This window comes from Trachypithecus francoisi, unplaced genomic scaffold (genome assembly GCF_009764315.1).
Source record: "Trachypithecus francoisi isolate TF-2019V2 unplaced genomic scaffold, Tfra_2.0 Lachesis_group8, whole genome shotgun sequence".
In the NCBI taxonomy this organism is placed as follows: domain Eukaryota; kingdom Metazoa; phylum Chordata; class Mammalia; order Primates; family Cercopithecidae; genus Trachypithecus; species Trachypithecus francoisi.
The window spans coordinates 56,256,804-56,277,165 of record NW_022681473.1 but is presented as its reverse complement, the minus strand read 5'-3'; the positions used below and the strand labels follow the sequence as shown (position 1 = coordinate 56,277,165).

Here is a 20,362-nt window from a genome sequence, read left to right as displayed (position 1 = left end):
TCATGAGTTGTCTTTCTGTTTCTTCTACTACACTTTTTCTTACACAGTTTGGATTGTATTAGATATACAGAATGTTTCTCTCCTGCTTTGCATCTCAGCATTATAACAAGACCATTTTCCTGTGTTGTTAAACATTCTTTGAAAACATAGAATTAATAGCTGCATAATATTCCATCTAATGGAGGTACCAAGTTACTTTAAATTACTTACTTAAAATAGGCAGGCAAAAGTGACTAGAGGACTAGAGTGAGCTTTAGGTTTATTTGTCTGTGTGATTTGAGAGTAGATTGGGAAAAGAAGCCTCCCTAATACATGAATCCTGATCCTTTTTATTTTTAATCTCTAAAAGTATTCTATAAAATAATACTGGAAATGTGTGCCGGGAAAGAAAAAGGAATGTTAGATTCTGTTCTTTTCAAAAAGGCCAGTTCTACTTGGATGGTATTTGCTTTGCTGAAGCCAATGGGGTCACTGCTTCCAAAAACTAGACCCAGCAGGAAAGCTGGATATTAGATCTTTGTTCATCAAAGTTATCCTTTCTGAGCCAAACTTTTTTTCATTTATTTGGCTTATATTTCAAGCAAAATCTGAGATCTGGAAAATTTAACCCAATATGATCACAAATTGCTAATTCACCTGAAGCCCTTATTGACTTCTATGAACTTGTGGGTTTCCCCAGAGCCTCACCAACTATACCATGCAAAGGAAGCCCCGAAGTGTGACCCCAGAACTACACAAGCGTGTTAAGTTATGCTCTTCTTCCTCTTGGGATGAGTCCCTGCAGGTTCTGGATGGTTCAATCCCATCTGCAGTGTGCTTGGATCAGCTGGACAGCCCCTGGCCCCCATAGACCTCCAGTTTGGTTGGCTGCAGGCCCCTTCCCACATGCAGGCAAGCTCCCTACACCAACCATCTGATTCCATACCTGGTAGTGCTGGTCGCAGACCCTCAGGAAACAGCTCAGCCTTTTTCAAACTACACTTGCCTTCATTTAGCTTAAAGGTTACACTTGTCCTGATGGTGTCGACATCTTCAGAAAGAAACAAGTGAGAGATGTTACCTTCAGAGGCAAAGGAATGGAGACACCAGATGGGAAGCAGCAAGCTGTCCATTGGCGGCTCCCACCACACACAGCACACTCTGAGCCCCTCTCCTACCCTGAGGCCAAGAGTGGCTTGGATCATGGAGTGCCCACTGCCCTGGACTGGGGCCACCAGGAGCCTCCTAAAAATTAGTTACCCCTTCATATGAGAGACAAATCCAGTGTTCAAATATAACAGAGGCCATCCTGGCCAACATGGTGAAACCCCATCGCTACTAAAAATACAAAAATTAGCCGGGCGTGGTGGCACATGCCTGTAATCCCAGCTACTTGGGAGGCTGAGGCAGGAGAATTGCTTGAATCCGGGAGGCGGAGGTTGCAGTGAGCTGAGATTGCACCACTGCAGTCCAGCCTAGGCAACAGAGTGAATGAGACTCCATTTCAAAAAATATATATAATTCTCTCTCTCTCTCTCTCTCTCTCTCTCTCTCTCTCTCAAACTGAGGGTCAAAAATAGCCTCCATGGTGAAATAAAACATGAAGTCATTTTTGTGCCTTCCTGAGAAAGAAGGCCAGAATCCCCCAGTTCAAATCTAGATAAGCCCGTTTGGCAAAATGGTGAAGGGCAGATCTTCCTAAACAAGCCTGTCGTGGGAGGACAGGGCTGAGGCAGCTGTCGTTCCAGACACAGATGGCACTCACTAAACCTGGCTAGGCTGTGAGGTCTGAGAGGGAGTGAGGGTCCCACTTTGAGGGCCTGATGTGCAAAATTCTGTTCTCCTCCCAGGGTCGGTCAGTCTTAACCACACGGTAGCTTCTGGAGTCAATACCCTAGTTCTTTTAAGTTGTGGTGAGAACTTGAGCAAGTTGCTTAACCTCCCTAAGCTTCAGTGTCCTCATCTGTAAAATAGACATAATTATAGTACCTATATTACCAGGCTGTTGTAAGGATAAAATGAGATAATGCATTTAAAAAAGGAAAATGTTTAGCTCCCTGCTTGGTACATAGTAATAACTGAATAGCTATTAGCTATTTGCTTGCCCACCCTTGGGGTGGACCAAATCACCAAGGAACTGTCGCTGAGGGATTTGGTGAAACAGACCATGATGTCTGCCCTGGCCGAGTCCAAACGTGCATTGAAAGGGGCAGTGAAGGGCAGTGCTTGAGACTCTGCACCAAACTGCCTGGGTTCAAATCCCAGCTCCCCTATTTCTTATCTAAACCACTTTGAGTAAGTTATTTCACCTCTCGGAGCCTCAGTTTCTTCATCTGGTTAATGAGAATAATAGTATTCCCCAGAGGGTTGCAGTATGGCTTAAGTCAGTTAATACGTGTACTGTGGTGACTGGCATATTTGAACTGCTCAATCAATGCATGAGAGCTGTACTGTCTTGCTTTGAGTCTCCAGCTTTGCTCATATATGTAATATGGACATCAGGATGTAACATGAACCTCATTCAGGTGTTCTGATGACATAATGACAAAGGCGTCTGTATCCAGGAGGACACAGGCTCCCAAAAACCTTGGATTTCACTCTTCATCTTTTGACAAACAGGAAAGGGTTTGGGCCCCTTTCTTGGCACAGAATTCCTGCTGCCCCTGCTTTGCCTATTTCTATCCATGCCATGAGCCCCAGGCACATTCCCTTAGCCTTTGAGGTGCTCTGGAGTACAGCCCACTGGTCCTGGAGTTCTGTGGGCCTCTGCCCAGGATGGTGACCCACCAGGGCTGACCACAGCCTCCTAACAAACAGTGGCCACGCAGTAAGTATCTGTTACATGGGAGAGTCACATTCCAGGCACCAGGACTGCAGGCAACAACACTCTGAAACATGCTCACAGCATCAAGGAAATCAAGATTAAAAAAAGCCAGCGTCCAAGAACAGCACCCCATGAATGAAGCCCCTTGAACATGGTGAGCCCCCAGAGAGAACATGCAGATTTGGTAAGATTTGGTAATTACCCCCAAAAGCAGAGTCATTTGATTTTTGTTGTTTGCTCCTGAGAGGAGAGGAAGAGCCACAGGTGACAGAGTAGGCCCCTTGCAGTCCTGACAGACAGAATGTGAATTGTCAAATGCATAAGCAAGGTCACAGGCTATCCTGGTAGCAGCTAAACTCTCCCCCCACCCCACTCCACATGGGCCACTAGAAAAACACCCAGCATATGGGGTCTCGAAGCGTGGACCTCTCAAAGCGTGGTGGCTGGGGCATCTGGTGGAGGACCTGGAAGCCCTCTGAGGGAATCTAACACCTGGAGGCCAGAGAGGCCTGGCCCTGGCGTGAGGACCTGCCCCGGGAAATGGGCCCCACTCACCTGAAGAGAGGTGAATGCCAGAATGACATCTGAGGAAGCACCCGTCTCCTCCACCACTCTTACCACAGTGCAGGGACACACGGGGTGACACACTTGTGGGCAGGAGCCCCTTCACTTCTAGACAGGACAAAACAGACACTTACAGAAAGAGAAGGACATTTCTAAGTGTGACAAGGATGGTTGAGTCCCATGCACCAAAGTCCCCAAGAAAAGAAGGTAGAGCTGATGCCCGGCATAGAACATAGATGCTAGGCCTTATTCCCACCGAGGGAAAGGAGCCCCTGAGATGCCATTTCTTCATGCAGAAAAGCAACCAGGAAAACAGAAGTGAGTTCCAACCTACACAGAAGCACAGAAGGAAACACTAAAGATCCTGCAAAGTATCTCCTGTGTTTGAACTATTTAAAGAACGGCTGCTGCAGCTGGTGGGGAAGTCAGTGGAGGGAGGGTTGGGTGGGACATGGGAGCGTGCAGAGCTGCACTGCCTCTGGGTCAGTGGCCAGCCCGCTGTCTGAGTCTGTGCCTCGGTTCCCCTTACCCACACAGTCTTTTTTATTCCAGTGGAGCTTGTACCCAGGATGGCACTGGCATTCGTAGCTGCCCACTGTGTTCACACAGACCTGCTGACAGCCTCCGTTGTTGACGCTGCACTCATTGGTGTCTGCGGAACAAAATACTCTCTTGTCACAGCAACCTGTCACTGAATGGGCTGATATGGTCCCTCCCTTGAGGAAGGAGCAGCAGGAGAGTCACAAGTTTGAAACTCACTAACCAAAGGAAGATGCTGAATGCCTTTAGCACGAGCGCTTGGCACCAGCTGACTACACACCCCACTCCCCACCCAGCGAATTTCCTGGCATGAGGCTCAATAGGGCCTTCTCAAGCTCTATTTTTTTTTTTTTTTTTTTTTTTTGAGGTGGAGTTTTGCTCGTCACTCAGGCTGGAGTGCAGTGGTATAATCTCAGCTCACTGCAACCTCCGCCTCCCATGTTCAAACAATTCTCCTGCCTCAGCCTCCCAAGTAGCTGGGATTACGGGCATGTGCCCCCACACCTGGCTAATTTTTGCATTTTTAGTAGAGATGGGGTTTCACCATCTTGGCCAGGCTGGTCTTGAACTCTTGGCCTCAGGTGATCCACCTGCCTTGGCCTCCCAAAGTGCTGGGATTACAGGTGTGAGCCACCATGCCTGGCCTCAAGCTGCATTCTTTTCCAATCCATTCCTCCCTTAGCAACACCCGGTGTCCAAATTCAGACACTGCACAGACTTCTACTTTAAAACTCTACCGTCGTCCTGAGCTGCCTAGCAAGGGAGGCAGACAGAACTGGGACTCCCTGTTTAACCATTTACACAGTTGAGGCACAGTGAAAGAGAAGTGACTACACTAATTCTCGTCAACCTAAGACTGAGTCCAGGTCAAAAGGTGGCTCCACCTAAACCCAGACATACATCCATACTCAGGGTACATTTCCTCGAGGTTTCCTGATGGACTGGGAAGAGTATGTTTTTGGCCATGCCAAGGATGTGTTGAAAGGGAGAAGGGAGATAACTGTCACTAGCAAATCACTAGTGTGTGTATATGTATATATATAGATATATATGTAATTTTTTTTCAGATGGAGTTTCACTCTTATTGCCCAGGCTGGAGTACAATGGCACAATCTCAGCTCACTGCAACCTCCATCTCCCGGGTTCAGGTGATTTTCCTGCCTCAGCTCCCAAGTAGCTGGGATTACAGGCATGCGCCACCAGGCCCGGCTAATCTTGTATTTTTAGTAGAGACAGGGTTTCTCCATGTTGGTTAGGCTGGTCTCGAATTGCCGACCTCAGGTGATCTGCCCGCCTTGGCCTCCCAAAGTGCTGGGATTACAGCTGTGAGCCACCACGCCCAGTGTATCCATTCTTCTAAAGCACAAGACACGAGGACTGGGCAGGAAGTATTTAAGCCAGTGGTTCCCAAATCCTATAGATCCTCAGGAAGATGACCTTGGAAGCCCTAGTCATTCTGAATTGGAATCTGAACCTGTATTCTCAAAGATTGCTGGGTGAATCTGATGACTGGGGGAGTGGAGTGGGAGTCAGTTGGTACCAAATCCAGTTTATGGCATAGTCTGCTTGACCATGAGGTTATGAGACATGAGAACATGTTGCAAAATGGGCACAGAGTGGAGAGAGAAACTTCATAGTTCTGCTTCCAGCTCAAAGACCTAGTTGTAGAACTCAAACCAAGGCTTTGCAGCCAGTTCCTATGCACAGCAGGGCTGTGGAGTTGGTGGGTGCCCACAGTCTGAGGACTGTGAGTTTACTATCTGCTGGGATGTTCCAACAGATAGAGTATCAGCTCCTGAGATACTCTTCCACTCTCTGAATACAACCGCAAGTCCATCAAGTCAATAGAGAATTCACAGCTGGAAGAGCTCACTACTTCTCTCTGCTCTATTTCACACTCAGGGTGTTAAAGGGATACATGTGGGGAGATTTCCTTTAGCGGATCCTTCTCTCAAGTTGATGGACTCACCACTATTGCTCACGGACTGGAATGTACCTTTCATACCCCAATGTAGGAAAGCAAACCTCAGGGGTAGGCCCTGCTCCCCTCCAGGCCCAGCCTCATTCCCCTCCCAACTCAACAGGGGCAGTCTGCTCACCTCCACAGTGGGTGAAGCCATACAGGGTGTACCCTCGGTTGCAAGCACAAGCAAATGTGCCAGGGTGGTTGATGCAGCTGTGGTCACAGGTCCTATCCAAAGAGCACTCATCCATATCTGTAATGGTCAAAGGGAGAGGAGAGCTGAAACCCACGCTGAGGGATGAGTGAAGAATAGGTTTATGATAAACACCAAATTGCTGACCAACACCAAAAACAGTACACACAGGGTAAAAAACATTAGCTATCCATTCTCCTCACTCACTTGTGTTAAAGAAAGTGTGGAGCAGCCCACAAGAAGTATACTCACTGCTGCAGCCCTCATTTCCACATTCTGTTGCAAACTGCACTTGCCTCAAAGCTCAGTTGGTCTCTTTCACCCATGTGTACTTGCAAGGCTAATTTAAAAAGTTTAAATGAAGCCAAATGAGATAACATAGCTAAAAAGGGTTTGGTAAGCTACAGGTGCTAGCTATGCATTTCTATTGTCATGTAACTATTGATAAAACAGCAACAGGAATTTATTAACCATGGCAAACTGAAAGGAGAAAACACTTGGTTTGGAGGTAAATCTAGTTCCCATCCCTTTCTTATCTTCTCGGAATTAGTCTTCTGGCCCCCAAGAGGCCAGTTAATCCTGGGTTTCAATGTCCTCTGCACTGAAAGAATGCATTAATATTAATATCCTCACTAATTTTCTCTTTGCAGACCCTGAAATGTGGTAGCTCAGCTGTACATTGGATCCTTTTGGTCGATGCCTGGGTTTTGCTCCTCCCGTATGTTCCAGTCCCATGCATCTGCTATCCTCCTGGTTCAGTGTGGAAGCCTCCTTGGCTGCAGCGGGGGTCATGCACAGCAGCCTCAGGAGGCTGCATTTGTCCATCTCATCATCTCTTTTCCCTGGGTCTGGCCTTCAACCTCTTTCCTGTAGGCTAGAATTTGAGTGCTTCACTCCCTGAACTCTTTGGAGGATTTTAACAGAGTTACGACTTATGTCTCCAAATGGATAAGCCAGGACCAGTGCAGCACTTAGTCGAAGCTAACTAGACCACTGCTAGACCACTTTTTTCAACACTGAGTGTGCCATGAGAAACTATGTTAATAAAAAACAAACATTTGGAAGGAACAGGAAGAATGAAAAAGCAAAATAAAAAAGGGCAAATTCTTGCAAAACCTCTTCATCCCTAGCTTTTCCCAGAAATCCTGGCATTTCTTCAGTAAATTTGTTCTGTGCAAATATTTGTTCTACCAAGCCCGATCACTGAAAAATAAGAAAAACCCAGTTTCTTCCCTAGGAATTGATGCCATTTTATGAAATCTGTTATTAATATCAGCCAGTTGTCGAGAAAGTGGACTCGTTCAGTAGCTGACTTTGGCTGCTCAGTCTGGGCTTCTGCTTTGCCAAAAATAATGAGATCACTTTTCTAATTCCTTTTTAATGTGTTTACACAGCTTCAACAGTATTGCCTGCTCTATACCCTAGGAAACATTATGTGGAACAGCAGATTTGCTTTCCAAGTCAAACTGAAGAAAACCACACAATAATTATCTAGAATTAACTTACTGAATTTGAAGGGGAATGTACTTCAACTGCCTGACAAATTATGTATTAAGAACAAACCAAGAGAAAAACAAAACAAACATCACACCATAATATTTTTTTAAAAGGTAATGCTACATCTTTGTTATCTAAGATGAAATCTGATATTCTGATTTTTATTTAATTCTGAGATGTGTTTGTTTGTTTGTTTGTTTGTTTGTTTGAGATGGAGTCTCTCTGTGTTGCCCAGGCTGGAGTGCATTGGCATGATCTCAACTCACTGCAACCTGTGCTTCCTGCGTTCAAGCGATTCTCTCGTGCCTCAGCCTCCTGAGTAGCTGGGATTACAGGCGCCCGCCACCGCGCCCTCCACCACGTCCCCACCTAATTTTTGTATTTTTAGTAGAGATGGGGTTTTGCCATGTTGGCCAGACTGGTCTCAAACTCCTGGCCTCAAGTGATCGACCTGCCTCGGCCTCTCAAAGTGCTGAAATTACAGTGTGAGCCACCGCACCCAGCCTAATTCTGAGATTTCTAACAAAATAAATTAGTCCTTATCCCCATAAATGGAGCAAGAATACATTACAGCACATCTTTCCTGAGAACTTCTTCCTGCATATCAAAGGAAAGGTGCTCATCTGAAAATAGAAAACAGTTTTCTCCCACCCAAAACAGCTACTAATGCTAACAACAACTGCTACCTAGAGAAGTCTCCTTGCTGCAGCCCTTATATGGGAAGGATGTCTTTGAGAAGGGGTCTGAAATCCTCTCTAAGGATCAACAAGCATCTCCTCCCCACAAGCCCTCCCCCTCCCTCTCTGCCTTCCCTCTCTTCAAAGATCAAAGGCTGGTCATTTAAAACAAGTGCTGGGCCAGGTGCGGTGGCTCACGCCTGTAATCCCAGCACTTTGGGAGGCCGAGGAGGGCAGATCACCTGAGGTCAGGAACTTGGGACCAGCCTGGCCAACACAGGGATACCCTGACTCTACTAGAAATTCAGAAATTGGCCAGGCACAGTGGCTCAAACCTGTAATCCCAGCACTTTGGGAGGCCGAGGCAAGCAGATCACGAGGTCAGGAGTTCGAGACCAGCCTGACCAACATGGTGAAACCCCGTCTCTACTAAATATACAAAAATTAGCCAGGCATGATGGTGTGCACCTGTAGTCTCGGATACTCGGGAGATTGAGGCAGGAGAATCGCTTGAACCTGGGAGGTGGAGGTTGCAGTGAGTCAAGATAGCCCCACTGCATTCCAGCCTGGGTGACACAGCGAGACTCTGTCTCAAAAAAAAAAAAAATCAGAAATTAGCTGGGCGTGGTGGCAGGTGCCTGTAATCCCAGCTACTCAGGTGGCTGAGGCAGGAGAATTGCTTGAACCCGAGAAAGGAGGTGGAGGTTGCAGTGAACCAAGATGGTGCCACTGCACTCCAGCCTGGGCAACAGAGTGAGACTCTGTCTCAAAATAAATAAATAATTTTAAAAAAATAAAACAAGTGCTGTAAGAAAGAGACCAACTGGTACATAATCTTGATCATAGGTTAACTCCAAGTTTTTGGTAGGGAGGTATGTTAACTAAATCTACAGACTTTCGCCACCAACTTTTGTGATCAATTCAATAACATTAAAGGAAATTTTAGAAAGGGAAAATTATTCATAATCTCAACACCCCACTGGAACCCTGTTTGCATTCTGTTTTCCATTCCATTTCCAGCAGTGAGCTCTGCTGTCATCACATCAGATGGATTCTTTAAGGTGTTCTCTAACCATTAACACCTTAATTTTTAATACACCTGTGAGCTACATCAGTGTTTTTATTCTACCTAATAGATGAACTGAGTGAAGCCTAGGATGGAGATTGGACTAGTGGCCCTGTCAAGAAGCCCGATAAGCCAGTCTCTGCCAGGAGGGCGTTACATGCTCTCTGCTCCAACCTGTGGGCCATTGCGCAGCACGGCTATGTTTTCAGCACATACCTTGGCAAGACTTCTCATTTGTTAATAATTTAAATCCTTTCTTGCAGCTGCAGTCAAAACTGCCCACGGTGTTTTTGCAGAAATGATCACAACCTCCATTGCGGGTCTGGCACTCATCAATATCTGCAACAGGCAAGCATTGGGCATATCAGAGAGCAACACTTGCCTCACTTCTCACAACTCCCTGAAGGGCCATTGTGTGTGTTCATTAGTCTCTGAAATTAAGAAAAATACTCACAAAAGCATTTAAGAATGTTTGCTGATGTTTTTAACCTTACACATGTTTTCTTGTCTGGCTTAACCAGTTCCGAAAGACAAGTGTTTCATCGTCTTGAGAACGCTGACTTATGGTGCCCTTGACTGGCATTAAGGAAACAAACTCTGGGAAAGAATGATGATGTCCTGTTATATTCTCATCTTTGTATTGCTCTCTCAAGGGAGGATGGGGTCCCTTTACTATACTATGTATTCAAGTTTAATGATTAAAGCTATAAAGGACTAGAGCATTTGTTTTGGCAAATTACACAATGATCAAATAGCCTCAATGTTTTAAAATGATTCCTGATACTCAATCTTATCTTTTCCCAGTTTCGTCTGGTAATTGGTTATCTACTTTTTATCATGCTAAAGGACTAATCCTTTGTACTCTTGCCCACGAAATATGAGCAAGTCATTGGGGTCGCTCTTCATCAGTAAAAGTTAATGGTACAGTTATTCATTAAGTCCTCTGGATAATCATCTTGACTGTTATTTATATAATAATCTTTAGGCTATTATGTATGATATGTTGATATTATCTCCTGCAAATGAATGCTTCCTTTAACTGCCTTTTTCTAATAAGGCCACTGTCTGAAATGAATTATTTGATGCTTGTAGAGGCTGACCTCCTCAACAATTAGTGTAATTAAGTGTTGGTTCTAATTAAGTTTACTCAATTATAACCTTCCACTAGCCCGGGGGAAAAAGCTTCCATTGATATGAATCATAAGCAAATCTGGAGTCTCGTGGGGTATGGAGGGTATGTTGCCTTTATCCCCATACGTTAGCAGCATGGGTCTTCCCTCCGTAACAGGGCACCCAGCCTCCCTGGGGAGGTGAAGGCTACCTTTACACGTCTTCCCATCCAGCTGGAGAGTGAATCCAACAGGACAACTGCAGTGGACACCTGTTGAAGTATCCTTGCAGGTGCGGTCACAGCCTCCATTGTTGACAGCACACGTTTCTGGCAAGGAGGTAAGAAAAGACAATTAGCTTCCTTAAGAATTGCTAATACAGCTGACGAAGGTCACAGAAGCCAAGAAGCATTGTGGGGTACTCATGGTTACACCCCAAGTCTCTGCTACCTGTAGATGGGCTAGAGGGAGAGCAGGTGCAGCTCCTCCCACCCACCTAAATGAGTTCTAGTTCCTGAGGAAGATTGTCAGGGTGACCAGAGGGATAAAGATGTCTCCCAATCTGCAGAGTCACTCCCCCTACTGGCAGATTTAAAGCCACTGAAAGTTCTTGCTGATCTGCGGCCAGCAACCTAAGTAGGACCGTGTCTGGCAGGCTAGAGGTGAGTGCAGAACAGGGCAAAGGGGATGGTCCTTCCTTAATCTTGAACCTTCTCCTTTCAATATGAATAGTGGGCAAAGCAAGAGTGGGTAAGCATCGTCACCCCAACCACTGCCTTGTTGTAGACTACTGGCTTCATCCTTGCAACCACCAATTTACTCAAATTTGAAGTTTCACTTTCCCTGAAAGGAGAAAGCCCTGTCATAACCACATGAAAAATAAGCCACAGTTGTTAAATCGCAACTGTGGAGATGAGGAATAATAAGCAAACAGTCTTCTAGTTCTGTATCTCATATAGTTAGTCCAAGTAATAGACAAGTGCTATTCAACATTCATTGAACTGTTAGCATCTAGGCCTCCAGAAACATGATTTTTCTTCCACAGCTACTTCATTTTAAAAACTGGGGGTGGGGGGATGGGGGGGTGGCTTACCCCTGTAAACCCAACACTTTGGGAGGCCGAGGCAGGAGGATCGCCTGAGCCCAGGGTTCAAGACCAGCCTGGGCAACATGGTGAGACCCCCATCTCTACAAAAATTTAAAAAAATTAGTGAGGCCTGGTGATGCACACCTGTGGTCCCAGCTACTCGGGAGGCTGAAGCAGGAAGATCACTTGAGTCCAGGAGGTCAAGGTTGCAGTGAGCCATGTTTGTGCCACTGCACTCCAGGCTCAGCAACACAGCGAGACCCTGTCTCAAGAAAAGAAAAAAAAAAAAAAAAAACAAAGGAACCCTGAAGGGGACAAGCTTAATCCCAATTAAATATGCAGATAGTACATGTATGTTTATCTCTATTCCTTTCAAAATCTCACGAATATGAAAATAAATTGATTTTTTAAAGTATAAATCCTTAAGGACAAAGAAAATGGAAGAAAAGACAATAGATGAAAGATGTCAAACATTCTGGAAGTGTTAGCAGGAGAACAGTATCTGGTGTAGAAGAAAGCTAGATCCTAGTGGTCTACAGAGGGGGTGCCAACAGCTGGTAAACTCATGTGAGGCCCAGAATCCCAGAAAAACTCAGGAATTGGGGTTATCAAGTTATTCTAGAGGCAGAAATGCAGATGGAGTTAAAAACAGGAAGATTATGGAGAGTCTACATATGAAAAAGATAAACCCCAGAGTTCCTCCTTAATTCCACATAGCCATGTGACTACCCTTCTCCTGTTCTGGCTATAGCAGAGAAGTCTGGACCAGAGAGGCACCAGGCTCAAGGACACCAGGAACAACTGAGGAGGAGAGGGAGGCACTGTCAGGTGAAAGTCTATACCCTGAAAAAGAGATCTCAAACCCTCATCCCTCTTCCCCCAGCTCCTTCAGCTCCCTACTGGCAGATTTAAAGTCACTGAAAATTCCAAAAGCTATATTAAAATAACAGCCACTGAAAGTTCCAAACAGCTACGTTGAAACAACACTGCAACCCAGGATGCCAGCAGCTAAGCCTACAGACAGGTGATTGAAGGACTCCTCGCCAGCGAAATTGACCTACCCAAGCAAAAAGAACTAACGATATTAGCATTTGAGGATCTCCAGATGAAATGGCTAAGTAAGTCACTGCCTCATCACCCAAACATGGAGCCCACAAGTCAATAGAATATCCAACTGGCTTTTTAGTATTTTACTATTAAACATGAAAAATCAGTCAAGAATCACTAGACATTTCTGGAAAGCCCCCAATATGGAATAAATACACCAGACCAAACCAACAGGGAAAAAGAATCCTGGAGGAAACAAAGATAATCTAGAGAACAGAAGAGGAGTTAAAATCTTATAATTAATTTCCTCAGGGAGATAAGAAAAGCATCCATGAAATAAGAGCAGGTTCCTAAAACAAAAGGCCAAAGTAAAATTCTTGAACAATTAAAATATGAAAATGAAAACTTTATCCTGTGGAAAGATTAGAAGAAAAAAATGAAAAGTCTCCTAGAAAGTAGAACAAAAATACAAAGGAGAGAAAAGGAAAAGAACAAAAATACAAGGGAGAGAAAAGAAAAAAAAAATTAGATGGTCAATCCAGGAGTTATAACAGCCAGGTAATAGGAGTTCCAGAGGGAAAGAACAGAGAAAATGGAGTGAAGAAATTTATCAAAGATGGGCGCCGTGGCTCATGCCTATAATCTCAGCACTTTGGGAGGCTGTGGCAGGTGGATAACCTGAGGCCAGGAGTTCAAGACCAGCCTGGCCAACATGGCAAAATCCCTTCTGTACTAAAAATACAAAAAAAAAAAATTAACCAGGCATGGTGGCATGTGCCTGTAGTCTCAGCTACTCAGGAGGCTGAGGCAGGAAAGTCACTTGAACCTGGGAGGTGGAGGTTGCAGTGAGCCAAGATCACACCACTGGACTCCAGCCTGGGCAACAGAACAAGACTCTGTCTCAAAAAAAAGAAATAAAAAGAAATTTATCAAAGAAAAAGATGTAAGATAATTTCTCAGAACCAAGGGACTTGAATGTTCATATTGAAAAGTACTAGGCCGGGCATGGTGACTCACGCCTGTAATCCCAGCACTTTGGGAGGCCGAGGTGGGCGGATCACGACGTCAGGAGATGGAGACCATCCTGGCTAACACGGTGAAACCCCATCTCTACTAAAAATACAAAAAAATTAGCTGGGCGTGGTAGCGGGCGCCTATAGTCCCAGTTACTCGGGAGGCTGAGGCAGGAGAATGGCGTGAACCCGGAGGCGGAGCTTGCAGTGAGCCGAGATCACGCCACTGGACTCCAGCCTGGGCGACAGAGCAAGACTCCGTCTCAAAAAAAAAGAAAAAAGAAAAGTACTAACAATAGGTGGGCAAAATTCCACAATAAAGAACATTATTGTAAAACTTCAGTCACTGGGGAAGAGAAGATCCTAGAAGCTTTCAGAGAGATGCTCTCACAAGTTTCTCCCAAAGGATCAAGAATAAAAATGACTTTAGACTTCTCAAAACAACCCTGCATTCTTGAAAACAATGGAGCACTAACTTCAAAACAGTGATGGAAAATTCTTTCCAACTCTGAATTCTACACTGAGCCAAATTCTCAATAAAGGATGCAGGTAGAATATAAAGGCATTTTCAGGCATGCAAATTTTTAAATACCTCTATCTCATTCGCCAGATAAACTAACGAGAGGCAAGACATAGGATTCACCTAACAGGAGAGCGGCAAAGGGAATTGTAGGCTAATAGTAAACGCCCAGATGAGAGACATCTATAACAGACACATCAAGAAATAACTGTAGGGCCAGGCATGAAGGCTCACACTTGTAATCAAAACACTTTGGGAGGCCAAGGTAGGCAGATGGCTAGAGCCCAGGAGTTTGAGACCAGCCTGGGCAACATGGTGAAACCCTCTCTCTACAAAAAATGCAAATATTAGCCAGGTGCAGTGGCGCATGCCTGTAGTCCAGCTACTCAGGAAGCTGAGGTGAGGGAATCACTTGAGCCTGGGAGGCGGAGGTTGCAGTGAGATGTGATCACACCACAGCACCCCAGCCTGGGGGCAACAGAGTGAGACCCTGTCTCAAAAAAAAAAAAAAAAAGAAAAAGAAAAAAAAGAAGAAAATAATAACTATATGCCCTTCATTTTTCAGAAATATGGGGGAGGAGGAGTCAGAAGAAGAAACAGTTCGAAGAATTGAATATTGTTGCCTCTGGCAAATGGGATGAGGAAATGGGAAGTTATGAGACAAGGAAATGGTGCATTTCATTACAAGCCCAGAAGTAATTAAGTTTCTATGTTATTCATATATACTATTTTCACTTAAGACAATGAAAAATTATAATTTCTAAAGAGCTCAGAAAGGTTACCTGCTTGGTAACTAAAGGCTGTGTGATATGTTGCCTGACTGTTAAATTCAGAAACTGTCAAAAGATGGGTTTTATTTAGGCTGAGCCAAACTTTCTCCAGAAGGAGTAACACGCCAAAGGATCTGTCTGACTCCCACCCCCACGGCCACCACCTCTATTTCTGCTCATCTCCAGCTTAACTGCTGGACCTTCAGGCAGGACTTCCCTTGTCCCACAGCCAAGTGCTGCCCCTCTCCATTCATCTCTTCTACCATTATCATCAGCTGAGTCAGAAATAGAAGAGTCAGTGGACACAAAAGAAGACTAGCCACCATTCTGAGCTAGAGGCTGCTTCAGATGTAGACAGCTGACTTCACTGACCACTCAGTCCCAGGCACTGGACTCTGGGCACCTTTCCATATTATCATTTTAATTGAGCGTCCCAACTGATATGGTCAGGCTTTATGTCCCCATTCAAATCTTATCCTGAATTATAATCCCCATAATCCCCTCATGTCAATGGAGAGACCAGGTGGAGGTGATTGGATCATGGGGGTGGCTCCCCCATGCTGTTCTCATGATGGAGTGAGGCCATGAGATCTCATGGTTTTACAAGTGTTTGGTAGTTCCTCCTGCATTTATTCTCCTTCCTGCCACCTTGTGAAGAAGGTACCTTGCTTCCCCTTTGCCTTCCACCATGATTGTAAGTTTCCTGAGGCCTCCTAAGCTATGTGGAACTGTGAATCAATTAAGCCTCTTTTCTTTATCAATTACCCAGTCTCGGGCAGTTCTTTATAGCAGTATGAACATGTGCGACACACTGGCCCTAAGAGGTAGAAAGACCAAGAGACACAGCCTCAGGGCAGTTTGCCAAGCCTTACAGCTAGGTGGGGCTGCATTGGGATGTTAACCTGATTATTCTGATGGCGAGACCAGGGGTCTTGCTTGGTTGGTGATTAAGCAACAACACTGGGGAAGAACAGACACACATCCTGGTTCACAGGAACTGCTCACCCCAGTCCAGCTGGTCTGAGGGCATGTGGCTCCCAAGTTCAGGTCTGATGCAATAAGTTGGGGAGGGAAAGGGACAATGGCAGTGGCCAAGGAAGGGGAGTGAAGGCACCTACCCATGAGCAGCCGCCGCTTCACCCGTTTATCCCCATCCACCACAGATGTGGCATTGCTCTCTGTCACCTCCAGGACAGTGTCCTCTCGCTCTATAAGAGAAGCAAAAGAGCACAGTTCTCAGACTGAATGAGTTAGATTGCTCATTCCCTGTACAACCGTGTTTGCTGAAATCCCAGACACAAGAGCAATGTAAGATATGTGACTCTGTTCACGCAATAAAAATGTGTTGTAATGAGGCTCTGTGGGAGACACAGCATGTCAAAGGGCCGCAGATCCTTAGCAAACATTAAACATGGAAAAGAGGCCGGGCGCGGTGGCTCAAGCCTGTAATCCCAGCACTTTGGGAGGCCGAGACGGGCGGATCACGAGGTCAGGAGATGGAGACCATCCTGGCTAACACAGTGAAACCCCGTCTCTACTAAAAAATACAAAAAACTAGCCGGGCGTGGTGGTGGGCGCCTGTAGTCCCAGCTGCTCGGGAGGCTGAGGCAGGAGAATGGCGTAAACCCGGGGAGGCGGAGCTTGCAGTGAGCTGAGATCCGGCCACTGCACTCCAGCCTGGGCGACAGAGCGAGACTCCGTCTCAAAAAAAAAAAAACAAAAACAAAAACAAAAAAAACATGGAAAAGATTTTGGAGGTATATTGCACTGACCAAAGAGACACTAGGGAATGCAAGCTTCAGATTCACTCCAGTCTCCTGAGTCGAGGACAAAAAGAGCCTTGGGCCTGGAAACCTCTAAAATGGAGGTAGCGAAGGATACACCATGAAGGGCAAGGCAGGCACCCTGCCAGAAATATGCAGCCCTGGCTCCTGCTGGCCAGAAGTGCTGCATCATCACAAACAGCTCTACCTTCATGCTGCCCTGGCCTCTTGGGATGTGTTGTGCCAGTCTCTGGAATACCAGCGTGAGGAGCAGCCTAGTCCAGGAAAGGAGGAAGGGCTTTCCAAGGTCACACACGGAGAGAGGGGCCTTCCCCACAGACCTAGACCACTCCCACTGCAGCATGTGAAGTGGGGGCAGATGCACTGGAAACAGCCTGCATCTGTGCTAAACACCATTAAGGGGCAGGGGTAGGGACGGGCAGGCTGGGGCAGACCCTCACTCAGTGTTAGGGTTACCACTCACCAAGGCAGCTCCTCCCATCTGTGTGCATCTTGTACTGTGGATGGCAGCTGCACTCTGGGCCATCAGCTGTATCTTCACAGGAGTGCTGGCACCCACCGTTCCCATGGTTACAGGTCACTGACAATAAAATGAATCAATACATAAAACACTGAGATTTCCACAAACACAGGGCTGTGTTTGCTCCAGAGAAACTCTGATTTTCATTCTGCAAGTATTTGAGCACCTAGTGCATGCCAGGCATGGTGCACGGAAGACATAACTCCGAGGCAGACCCTGTGGTATCTGTGTAGGCAGATAGTTACAACACAAATCATAGAAATGCTGAAACATGGGTTTAAACAAAGTCATACAGGAAGAGGGAGATGGGAGAATTGGGGGAGAGATTTTTATTAATAAGGGAAATCATAGCAAGAGATTCTAGACTACTGCTTTGTTCTATTTAGAGAACTTTACCTATTAATACAGCTGTACTGGGGTTTGGGAAATGCTATAGCACTTTATGCTGGAATAAAACAGACAATATTTAATTTGTACATATATGTCAGAATTTCTCTCATCAGATTCAATCTAGATTACTTAGAAGGAAGGATAATCACAGGATGATTCTGCACACAATTAATGTGACATTAACTGGTAATTATCAAGACTATATATGAATGCATTGATGATAGGCCAAAAAAAAAAAAAAAAGCCAACTACAAAACTATCTATTCATCAAACTGTAAACCGCGGTTACCTCTGGCAAGGGAAATGGGAGGGGGAAAACTGAATGTTTTCTTTATACGCTTTGGAGTGTTGCATTTTACATAGACCCTTTGTAATTTTTCTAATTCAAAAGAACTAATTACATATTTGTGGTATCTTGTGATTATAGCTATGTAAAAATTGTATATGCATATGAACAACTAAATAGGAATATGAAAAAATTGAAACAGCTGGTTATGTGGTGAGATTCTAGATCTTATTTTTTCTTTGTTAACTCCTCAAATGTTAAATAATATATGTTAATGTTAAAAATGTTATAAAAGGCCGGGTGCGGTGGCTCAAGCCTGTAATCCCAGCACTTTGGGAGGCCAAGATGGGCGGATCATGAGGTCAGGAGATCGAGACCATCCTGGCTAATACAGTGAAACCCCGTCTCTACTAAAAAAAATACAAAAAACTAGCTGGGCGAGGTGGCAGGCACCTGTAGTCCCAGCTACTCGGGAGGCTGAGGCAGGAGAATGGCGTGAACCCAGGAGGTGGAGCTTGCAGTGAGCTGAGATCCGGCCACTGCACTCCAGCCTGGGCGACAGAGTGAGACTCCATCTCAAAAAGAAAAAAAGAAAAAGTTATAATGTTAAAATGTTAATAATGTTAATGTTAAAATTAAAAAATGTTAATAATATAATAATATCATTTGAGCAGTGATATCTTACTGACATTTAAAATCTTTAAAAACAAGCTTACAGGCCCCCCCCCACCTTCAGCAACTGTCCCCTGAAAGACTGAAATGTTGAGGGTCTTGCCCCACAGGTGAGTCTTGGAGGGCCTGGGTCCTCCTTTTGAAGATCTGGAGGTGGGAAAATGGTCTCCACTCTGCTAGCTCACTGGATGCCCTGAGGGACAGCCTTGACTTTGAGGGGCCCTAAGGGCCTATCAGAACCTGTTGCTTGAGTGTGATGGTGGCACCAGCCTTGGCTTGGACAGTTTTGAGGCAGCACTCTACTTTGTGAGGGAGACAATGGAGAGAAGTCCCTCACCAGTGAAACTGTCCCCTCATCTCTTACTCACCGTAAACCACCATCCCCACCAAATGGCAGGGGTCTTCTGTCCATGGCTTTGGGAAGGTTCCTAAAGGGAACCCCTCAGTGCTTCCCCCAGCATAAATCGTGGTTTAGGAACACCATGAATTGCCAGTGGTTTCCTGTTCCCAGGTGGAGTTTTGTTACCACAATCGTGGTGCAGGGGTGCAGCCCGATGGTGTAGACCACTCATTCACCCACTCATTAAACACAAGTGTACTGAGCACATTCCATAGCAGGCACTAAGGGAGGACTGAGCGGAAAAATGAGACAAGGTCCCTGACTTGGAGGGGCTCATAGCTGGGGAGACAGACACATCAACACGCAAGTCAACTCAGAGCTATACAGCTGGGGAAAGTGCTGTGGGAGCCAAAGTACAAAATGGCTGCCCTGTCTGAAGCACCCAGGAGGCTTCTGATAGCAGAGGATGGTAGCAAGGGATTAAGAGCACAGCTTTAGAGCTAAACAGACCAGGGTTTGAACACTCATTTGCCACTAACTCCCTGTGTGACCTTGTTGCTTCACCTTCTGCACAACTTTGCCAACTGAAATGAGTGTAATAATACTGAACCCACAGGGTGGTGCTTGTAAGAATTAAATGGGATATGGCATATCTTGAGACAAGCCTTTGCACACAATAAATTCCCCACCAAAAGGTAGCTATTATGCTTATCCTTATTAGAAGTTAAACAGAATATTGAAGGTTGAGTGAGAGTCCACCATGCCAGGAAGGAAGGAGGGCTTGGGAAAGGCCTGGAGGCATCAAAGAATTTGGGCTGTTCTCCAAAGGTAAGGGGAGTAGTGTCTGCGGAAAGGAGGCAGATGAGGTTTATAAGGGAAGCAGGGCCCAGTGGAAAAGAGCTGTGATTGCCAGATGAGGAAATTTGGTTTTATTCTGTGGGAACAGGGAGAACTGCCCCCCAACATTCATGCTCCTTACTCCTGAATTTCATTTTCTCCTGATGAGTTCCTTTTAAAATATCATTTCCCTTCCCTAAGGGAGACCACCCTTCTGCAGTGAACAAGTACTTGGTAGAGGTCGGTATCCTGTGCTAACTGTCTTCCCTGCTGCTGCAGCCGTGCCATGAGGTGGTGCTTCTGAACTGGGCCACAGAAGGCAGCCTGTGGAATATGATGGTTCCCATGGCAGGTGTGCACCCGCCCATACTTACAAATGCAGTCTCTCTGGTTCTTGGCCAGCTCAAAACCAGGCCTGCACTCACAGGCGACACTGCCCCTTGGGGCCTCCTTGCAGATGTGACTACAGCCGTGATCCTTATTCATGCAGCTCAGGCCCTCTGAAAAACAGCAGTGTGTAACAGGTGACTAGGCTGTGGTCAGAATCCTGAGACCTGGGAGAGCAGCAAAGGGCTAAGGGGTGGCCCACAGACCTGTCTGCCTAGGTCTCCATCAGCCCCACATTTGAAAAGTATATGTCATTAAAGTCAACCTAGGTCAATTAATAGACATGAAAAATTTCTT

General features: G+C 45.6%; 1 protein-coding gene across 9 annotated transcripts in view; it reads right to left on the bottom strand.

Moving 5' to 3' along the window:
* SCUBE2 (signal peptide, CUB domain and EGF like domain containing 2) overlaps nucleotides 1-20,362 on the bottom strand; it is a 74,042-nt gene that overhangs the window by 32,919 nt on the left and 20,761 nt on the right. For 3 of the 9 annotated variants that reach the window (XM_033207626.1, XM_033207630.1, XM_033207633.1), the window contains exons 5-14: nucleotides 20,053-20,178; nucleotides 17,097-17,213; nucleotides 15,968-16,057; nucleotides 10,625-10,741; nucleotides 9,520-9,642; nucleotides 6,007-6,123; nucleotides 3,897-4,019; nucleotides 3,359-3,496; nucleotides 3,006-3,092; nucleotides 926-1,030 (exon numbers count right to left, since the gene is read on the bottom strand). In XM_033207626.1, coding sequence (XP_033063517.1) covers nucleotides 926-1,030; nucleotides 3,006-3,092; nucleotides 3,359-3,496; nucleotides 3,897-4,019; nucleotides 6,007-6,123; nucleotides 9,520-9,642; nucleotides 10,625-10,741; nucleotides 15,968-16,057; nucleotides 17,097-17,213; nucleotides 20,053-20,178 — 1,143 coding nt within the window. The remainder of the gene's footprint in view (nucleotides 1-925; nucleotides 1,031-3,005; nucleotides 3,093-3,358; nucleotides 3,497-3,896; nucleotides 4,020-6,006; nucleotides 6,124-9,519; nucleotides 9,643-10,624; nucleotides 10,742-15,967; nucleotides 16,058-17,096; nucleotides 17,214-20,052; nucleotides 20,179-20,362) is intronic. The other 6 variants (XM_033207627.1, XM_033207628.1, XM_033207629.1 and 3 more) reach the window with 6 other exon arrangements.